At 49.5% G+C, this 9,033-nt stretch overlaps 1 protein-coding gene across 1 annotated transcript in view; it reads left to right on the forward strand.

The window, feature by feature from the left end:
* The first annotated feature begins 2,568 nt into the window (after positions 1–2,568).
* Positions 2,569–9,033, forward strand: part of LOC140576771 (neuromedin-K receptor) — a 7,372-nt gene continuing 907 nt past the window's right edge. The window contains exons 1-5 of the mRNA XM_072696373.1: positions 2,569–3,360; positions 5,524–5,709; positions 5,834–5,984; positions 6,089–6,285; positions 7,684–9,033. The exon at positions 7,684–9,033 is cut by the window's right edge and continues 907 nt beyond it. Coding sequence (XP_072552474.1) covers positions 2,993–3,360; positions 5,524–5,709; positions 5,834–5,984; positions 6,089–6,285; positions 7,684–7,966 — 1,185 coding nt within the window. The 5' untranslated portion in view covers positions 2,569–2,992 and the 3' untranslated portion in view covers positions 7,967–9,033. The remainder of the gene's footprint in view (positions 3,361–5,523; positions 5,710–5,833; positions 5,985–6,088; positions 6,286–7,683) is intronic.

Below are 9,033 nucleotides of genomic sequence, written 5' to 3' on the forward strand. Positions count from 1 at the left end.
CTTTTCTGTGTGTGCTGGTCTTCCCGTCCGTTACCGTCTGCAGCTGAGTTCCTGTATTCCTACCATGTTCTGTTCCTGCTGTCGCCGCTGTGTAGACTGTGTAGACTGTGTAGACTGTGTAGACTAGAGGCAGGTGGTGTTTCTGTCAGAAATAAAGAAATAAAGAAGTCCAAACTCAACGCAGTGCTTCTGTCTGACTGAGGTAAACCTCTGGGTTCTCATTCCGGCCCACTGACCCTGAGCCCCCAGCCCCTCAGTGCTCCACACCTCCCTAGCTGCTAATCTCACAAAGCTGTAGAATCCTGTAGCTGCAGAACCGACTGTTTACTCATGTAAACACCCTGACTGACTCCGCCCATAATGACTTCATATTAAACTGATATCAGGAGGATGAGCAGGCCTCACGCTCTCTCAGTCAAATCCTGGCAAATATGAAGAAACATGGGGACTACTTTCTGACTCGTCTTACACCACACCCTGCAGCATGTATCCCTCCGCCATGTTAGTGAAAGGGCTCTGAAAGCTGTCCTGCACTTCTCTCCTCAAACTGGGGAACTTAGAGTAGGGGGGTATCTCACCCCACTACTGCAGTTAAATACTTCTGACAGGCCGGACACGTCACCAGGCACATGTGCAGTAACACTGTCAGTCCAAAAGGGGGCAGCACTGTGACAGGGCACCTGTCTGAGTTCAACACATGGGTGAGTGCTTCCACTCACTGGCCACTTTGTTAGAAACACCTACCTTCTTCTTACACTCACTGGCCACTTTATTAGAAACACCTACCTTCTTCTTACACTCACTGGCCACTTTATTAGAAACACCTACCTTCTTCTTACACTCACTGGCCACTTTATTAGAAACACCCACCTTCAGCTTACACTCACTGGCCACTTTATTAGAAACACCTACCTTGTTCTTACACTCACTGACCACTTTATTAGAAACACCTACCTTCTTCTTACACTCACTGGCCACTTTATTAGAAACACCTACCTTCTTCTTACACTCACTGGCCACTTTATTAGAAACACCCACCTTCAGCTTACACTCACTGGCCACTTTATTAGAAACACCTACCTTCTTCTTACACTCACTGGCCACTTTATTAGAAACACCTACCTTCTTCTTACACTCACTGGCCACTTTATTAGAAACACCTACCTTCTTCTTACACTCACTGGCCACTTTATTAGAAACACCCACCTTCAGCTTCCACTCACTGGCCACTTTATTAGAAACACCTACCTTCTTCTTACACTCACTGGCCACTTTATTAGAAACACCCACCTTCAGCTTACACTCACTGGCCACTTTATTAGAAACACCCAACTTCAGCTTACACTCACTGGCCACTATATTAGAAACACCCACCTTCAGCTTACACTCACTGGCCACTATATTAGAAACACCCACCTTTGCTTTCGTTCACTGTTGTTGTTTATGTTGCGGATGTTGTTTATGTTTATGTTGTTGTTGTTTATGTTGTTGTTGATGTTTATGTTGTTTATGTTGTTGATGACCACACTGACCCCCATCTCCACTCCCACTTCCACCAATCTGGTCTTTGAAAAGCCATCCCTTCATCTCTCCACTCTTCATCTCTCCACTCTTCATCAGCATTAACTGCTGTAGGCCGAATGGGAGGGGCTAAACTGCTGTAGGCCGAATGGGAGGGGCTAACCTGCTGTAGGCCGAATGGGAATGGCTAAACTGCTGTAGGCTGAATGGGAGGGGCTAAACTCCTGTAGACTGAATCGGAGGGGCTAAACTGCTGTAGGCTGAATGGGAGGGGCTAACCTGCTGTAGGCCGAATGGGAATGGCTAAACTGCTGTAGGCTGAATGGGCGGGGCTAAACTGCTGTAGGCTGAATCGGAGGGGCTAAACTGCTGTAGGCTGAATCGGAGGGGCTAAACTGCTGTAGGCCGAATGGGAGGGGCTAAACTGCTGTAGACTGAATCGGAGGGGCTAAACTGCTGTAGGCCGAATGGGAGGGGCTAAACTGCTGTAGGCCGAATGGGAATGGCTAAACTGCTGTAGACTGAATCGGAGGGGCTAAACTCCTGTAGGCTGAATGGGAGGGGCTAAACTGCTGTAGGCTGAATGGGTGGGGCTAAACTGCTGTAGACTGAATCGGAGGGGCTAAACTGCTGTAGGCCGAATGGGAGGGGCTAAACTCCTATAGGCTGAATGGGAGGGGCTAAAATGCTGTAGGCTGAATGGGAGGGGCTAAACTGCTGTAGACTGAATCGGAGGGGCTAAACTGCTGTAGGCCGAATGGGAGGGGCTAAACTCCTGTAGGCTGAATGGGAGGGGCTAAAATGCTGTAGGCTGAATGGGAGGGGCTAAACTCCTGTAGGCTGAATGGGAGGGGCTAAAATGCTGTAGGCTGAATGGGAGGGGCTAAACTGCTGTAGACTGAATGGGAGGGGCTAAACTGCTGTAGGCCGAATGGGAGGGGCTAAACTCCTGTAGGCTGAATGGGAGGGGCTAAAATGCTGTAGGCTGAATGGGAGGGGCTAAACAGCTGTAGGCTGAATGGGAGGGGCTAAACTGCTATAGGCTGAATGGTATTTTCCATGACCTCACTCAGAGGAAGAACATCTGAGAGAAATTGGGTTTAGAAGCAGAACCTCCACAAGAGCACGAAGAAGAACCACTGAACAGAACCAGAACTCGAAAAGAGAACGTAAGCAGGACTCCCACAGTGAGGAACCGAGAGGCAAAAGGGAACATCCCTCATAGACTCCTTAACACACTGATACACACACACACACACACACTCATCCCCCCAGGACACACACTCTCTCTCACCTCATACCTCATCATCTCTTGCTCTCTCTCTCTCTCGCTCTCTCTCTCTCAGTGGGATGTGTCCTCCTCTTCTCCCTCTCTCTGTTCAGAGTGTCGGACCAGCCACTGTTCTCCCCCTGTTCTGACCGGAGACCTTCCCTGTGTGTGTGTGTGCCTGTTTGTTTGTTTGTTTGTATCATGTCTCTCAGTAACAGCTCTAACTCTCCTAACTCGACCTCGGTTCAGCCGTTTGCTCAGGCTCCCTGGCGTGTGACGCTCTGGGCACTGGCGTACGCGGTCGTGCTGCTGGTTGCGCTGACCGGAAACGTGCTGACCGCCTGGGTCATCCTTGCCCACCGCCGCATGCGCACCATCACCAACTACTTCCTGCTGAACCTGGCGGTGGCGGACGCCAGCTTGGCGGCCCTGAACACGCCCGTGAACTTCATCTACGGCGCCCGGGGGCAGTGGTACTTCGGCCTGGCGTACTGCCGCTTCCACAACTTCTACCCTGTGGCTGCAGTGTTCGCCAGCATCTACACCATGACCGCCATCGCAGTGGACAGGTAACAACTGCTGTGAGCGTGATTAGGATGCTGGGTGGTGGGAAGTAGTGTGATACTTGTTTGGGCTTTTATTGGCCAGCCGCAGGTCCACCAGCTGGATAATGACCGGTACTGAGCTCCCTGCAGGCAGTAGGGAGATATAGTGAGATATGGTGAGATGTAGAGCATTATGATGAATAATTGACTAGCTGTGTGTGTGTGTGTGTGTGTGTTTGTGTGTGTGTGTGTGTGTTTGTGTGTGTGTTTGTGCATTTGCACATATGTGTCAGCAATGAATGCATGCATTCATTAAAAGGGGTGTCCACAAACATTTGGACAGACAGACTAACTTATTAAATGTGTTTAATCTGATGCTAAAGCTTCAGTATTGATGTTCTCACGTGTGTGTGTGTGTGTGTGTGTGTGTATATGTGTGTGTGTCTGTCTTGAAGCTTCAAAAATATCTTCAGCTCTGATGGACAGAGTGTGAACGGCATAAATACACTAAACACACATGCACACACACACACACACACACACCACCAAGACAGCCACTGACATGCTCTCTGGGTAACATCGCGATGGAGGTGAGACGCATCCTGAGGGAAAACACACAGTCAAACAGCTGGCTACACAACAAGACAATACACACACAGAGTGCAGCCGAGATTGTTGTGAGATTGTGTGTGTGTGTGTGTGTGTGTATGTGTGTGTGTGTGTGCACATAGCTCTAGGTTGATGAATGCCAGGCGTAGGTTGGTACGCAGGGGCTAGAATCAGATGGTAGTAGAAGCCAGATCTTCACACACACACACACACACACACACACACACTACGTACTATGATATCTACTCTACAATAGAACTTCTCACCACAGCTCAGCAACACTCACTAACATTCAACATGCACCATGTCCAAATGTTTGTGGACACCCCTTCAAATGAATACATTCAACTACTTTAAGCTACACCTATTGCTCACACAGATGTGCAAATGCACACACAGCTTGTCTAGTCCCTGTAGAGAAGAAGTACTGCCAATAGAATAGGACTCTCTGGAGCAGATCAACATCATGACCCTATTGGCTCCATGCTGCCTAATAATGCCAGGCGTGGGCTAGAGGGGTATAAAGCCCCCCAGCATTGAGGAGCTGTGGAGCAGTGGAGGAACTGTGTTCTCTGGAGTGATGGTGGAGGAGCTCCATCCAGTACTTTTGGGGATGATGAGGTGGGGTGGTGATCCTGACCTCACTAACGCTCTTGTCGCTGAATTCAATCAAATCCTCACAGCAATGCTTCTCTTCCAGAATCTAGTAGAAAGTCTTCTTCTCTGGACAGTAGAGACAGTTACTCCAACAGAAACAGGAGAAACTCTTTAATATCTTTGATTTCAGAAGAGACACTGAATGAGCAGGTGTCCCAATACTTTTGTCCAAAAGTATTTGGTAAACAAACATCAAAAGGCTGAACAGCTCTGAATGATGTCACTGATTTATGATTGATGACACATTTTTATTCAGCTTCCATCATATCAACACTGTCACACACACACACAGACACACACACAGACACACACGGGTTCAGGGTGTAATAACTGTACTTGAATTGGACGTCTCAGTGGACTCAGTGTTGGCATGCTGGCTCCTCCTGAGCTGAGCCGTTGCAGCTGGACGGATGGACGATGTTGTGGGAGATGTTTTTGGGAGCCGAGGTGCCGGAGCAGGAGGTCCTGGAGAATATTGTGGAGCTGGGAGGATTACTCACACGCCTCTCTCTGCTTCCACTGTCATCTTCACCCCAGCGTGCTCATCCCTGACCGCTCTGCTTCCACTGTTAACACTGTTAAACGACAGCGCAGTGACCGTCCACCAACACCAACTACAAAATCAGTGGGTTTAACCCTGAGAACCGTCCAGGTGTTCAGAGAAGGTCTGCTGGTTTATAGGAGGTAAAGCTCCGCCTCTGTGGGTGGAGCTGATGTTCTGCAGGAGACTGGAGCTGGGGTTTAGACTCTGCAGTAGTTCAGTACTAGTCTTAGTACACTATTCAGTTCTGCTGGAAACTAAAGGGTTAAATCTGTGAAACTAATCAGAAAACTGTCCAATCAGGATGCTTCTCTCAGTGCTCTCTGAGCAGATTCAGTACTGTCACCTCCCTCTGCTGATGTCACTTCCTGTCTGTGCAGGTACATGGCGATCATCCACCCTCTGAAGCCTCGTTTCTCGGCCACGGTGACCAAGGTGGTGATCATGTGTGTGTGGGGGGCAGCGGTGGTGCTGGCATTTCCGCTCTGTTTCTACTCGGTGATCGTAACCAAGCGACAAAGGATCATATGTTTCATAGCCTGGCCTCGTCCCTCTGACAACACCATGTATGAGAATTTTAATGAACACACTCATCCAATCAGATTCCATCACCCATCACTAATTAACACACTCATCTAATCATATATATATTGTGTGTGTGTGTGTGTGTGTGTGGGTGTGTGACTGTAGGTACCACTTTATTGTAGCAGTGTTGGTGTATCTGCTGCCCCTAGTGGTGATGGGCATCACCTACAGTCTAGTGGGGGTCACGCTTTGGGGCAGCAGCGTCCCGGGACATTCCTCAGAGAACTACCTGGATCAGCTACAGGCCAAACGCAAGGTGTGTGTGTGTGTGTGTGTGTGCTTACATCCTATATACTCACATAAATAGCTCTCTGTTCACTCCCTGCCTCTGTGTGTGTGTGTGTGTGTGTGTGTGTGTAGGTAGTGAAGATGATGCTGGTGGTTGTAGTGACCTTCGCAGTGTGCTGGCTGCCCTATCATGTGTACTTCATCGTAACAGGGCTGAACAGAGAGCTCACCAAGTGGAAGTTCATCCAGCAGGTCTACCTCGCCATACTGTGGCTCGCCATGAGCTCCACCATGTACAACCCCATCATCTACTGCTGCCTCAATAGCAGGTGACACACACACACTCACACACACTAAACGTCCTCTATGCTTCTGTGTGGATCATGAGCATTATAGAGCGCCCCCTACGCTTCCTGTAGTGTATTATACTCTGATAGAATGAGCGTGTGGATCATATGAACATTATAGAGCATTATAGAGCGCCCCCTACGCTTCCTGTAGTGTATTACAGTCTGTCAGAATGAGCGTGTGGATCATATGAACATTATAGAGCATTATAGAGCACCCCCTACGCTTCCTGTAGTGTATTACAGTCTGTCAGAATGAGCGTGTGGATCATATGATCATTATAGAGCATTATAGAGCGCCCCCTACGCTTCCTGTAGTGTATTACAGTCTGTCAGAATGAGCGTGTGGATCATATGATCATTATAGAGCATTATAGAGCGCCCCCTACGCTTCCTGTAGTGTATTACAGTCTGTCAGAATGAGCGTGTGGATCATATGATCATTATAGAGCATTATAGAGCGCCCCCTACGCTTCCTGTAGTGTATTACAGTCTGTCAGAATGAGTGTGTGGATCATATGATCATTATAGAGCATTATAGAGCGCCCCCTACGCTTCCTGTACTGTACTGACTAACCGCTGCAGTGCTAACACACACAAACACAGGTGCTGGTTCATAGCGGTGAACATGTGTTCTCATTGTTGGTAAATGGCACCCGGCCGGCCGTGTCTGAGGTGTAAGTGGCGCGTGCTGGGCTGTAATTAGTGCAGCAGACAGATGAGGACGCTGAGGGCTCTGTGTAAACGCTGTAATCAGAGCATGCAGCAGCTGTGTGTGGACGCGGTACTGAAGAGAGGTTCTCCTCACTCATTAGAACAGTCAGGGGGGTGTTATTAGAGCAGCAGCTTTGGGTCTTCAGCTTTGATTAGATTAGATTGGACGGTTTTCCATACGACTGTATCTGATATATAAAAATGATGAAGATCACTCAGTGTGTGAGGGGCTGTGAGACAGGTGGCAGCAGATGGTTCAGTGAGATGAGTCTGACGTGGTGGGGCTGGTGAGCTGCAGTGCTCCTCAGACGTCATTCAGCTGTAGGTTTCTGATGTCAGGGTCAGTTACTGTCCGGCGGCGGCTGGAAGTTTTGTTTGTGTCTCTTGGTTGTTTTATTAGATCAGAGAACTGCACTGTCTAATTACAGCGACACCTTCACAGCACCGAGACCCCCAAACACCTTCACAGCACGAGACCCCCAAACACCTCCACAGCACCGAGACCCCCCAAACACCTCCACAGCAGTAAGACCCCCAAAACACCTCCACAGCACGAGACCCCCCAAACACCTCCACAGCACCGAGACCCCCCAAACACCTCCACAGCACCAAGACCCCAAAAAAACGATATTCCAGTTTCCATGTCTGTGTGTTATGCTTCTCCAGGTTCCGCGCGGGCTTTAAGCGAGCGTTGCGCTGGTGCCCCTTCATCCACATGTCGGAATCTGATGAGATGGAACTGAGACCCACCCGCTTCCACACGACCCGTCAGAGCAGTGTGTTCACCCTGACCCGGCTGGAGTCCAGTGCAGACTCACACACACTCTCCTCCCGCCGCAAGAGCTCCTCCACCAGCCGGCACGGCAGCCTGAGCGGCCAAACGCGACACACCCCGCGACTGTCCCTCAACAGCTCTCACAACGGCTCCGTAAGCACCTCGGTTCACTAGCCTGCAGGACCGCCCGGCCCTGGCCGCCTGTACATACTCCACCTGCCGAGGCACCGTGTGTGTGACCGTCCTCTCGGCCTTAATCAGCGGTCAGGGCTGAGGGCTGGATATTTTTGGGTGGGGGACCAGCAGCACCGCTGTGCCTAATACAAACTCGCACCAGTGACACACACACCACCGCCAACCACCACCACCATGTCAGTGTCACTGCTGCACTGAGAGCGGACCACCACCCAATAATATCTGGACAACAGCGGCCCTGCAGTCAGAAACTGACCAGTGATGAGTAGCAGCAGCCATACAGCCACAGTCTCCAGCTGTAACCCGATCTAAAAGTAGGGGTTTCCAATAAAGTGGCCAGTGAGTGGAAGAACAGGGTAGAGTATTTCTAATAAAATGGCCAGTAAGCACAGGGGGTAGGGGTTTCTAATAAAGTGGCCAGTGTGTAAAAGACGAAGGTAGGGGTTTCTAATAAAGTGGCCAGTGTGTAAAAGACGAAGGTAGGGGTTTCCAATAAAGTGGCCAGTGTGTAAAAGACGAAGGTAGGGGTTTCCAATAAAGTGGCCAGTGTGTAGAAGATGAAGGTAGGGGTTTCTAATAAAGTGGCCATCGAGTGGAAGCACAAGGTAGGATGTTTCTGATAAAGTGGCCAGTTTATCCTTTTTTTCATTTTGACTCCAGCAGCTCTTCATAAAGGCTCAGTGAAGCTGGTCCACGCGGCCGTGTGTGTAGACAGTAAGACGGTCCAGTGTTTTAAGAATGTAGCATAAATTACAGCCACCAACACTCAGCTCCTAAATCTGCCCCGAGTGAATCAGCCGAGTTTCATACACACACAAGAGATACGAGCCCTTCGGCCTTCACAGTTTCAATGAGAAGGGATCTTTTATGGAGCTTTATGACTGAATATGTTTGCTTTTGGTGGAAATTGACCATAAATAAGCTCTGTTCTTAAACCCGCTGGTCAGTCTTTCGCGGCTAAGTGAAGCGCTCAGCGTGAGGAGAAGCAGGCCGCTCGCTGAACGCTCTCGTTTATGATTTAATTGCCGGTGGGGTGTCCACAGCGC

This window comes from Salminus brasiliensis, chromosome 14, assembly GCF_030463535.1.
Source record: "Salminus brasiliensis chromosome 14, fSalBra1.hap2, whole genome shotgun sequence".
Lineage (NCBI taxonomy): Eukaryota > Metazoa > Chordata > Actinopteri > Characiformes > Bryconidae > Salminus > Salminus brasiliensis.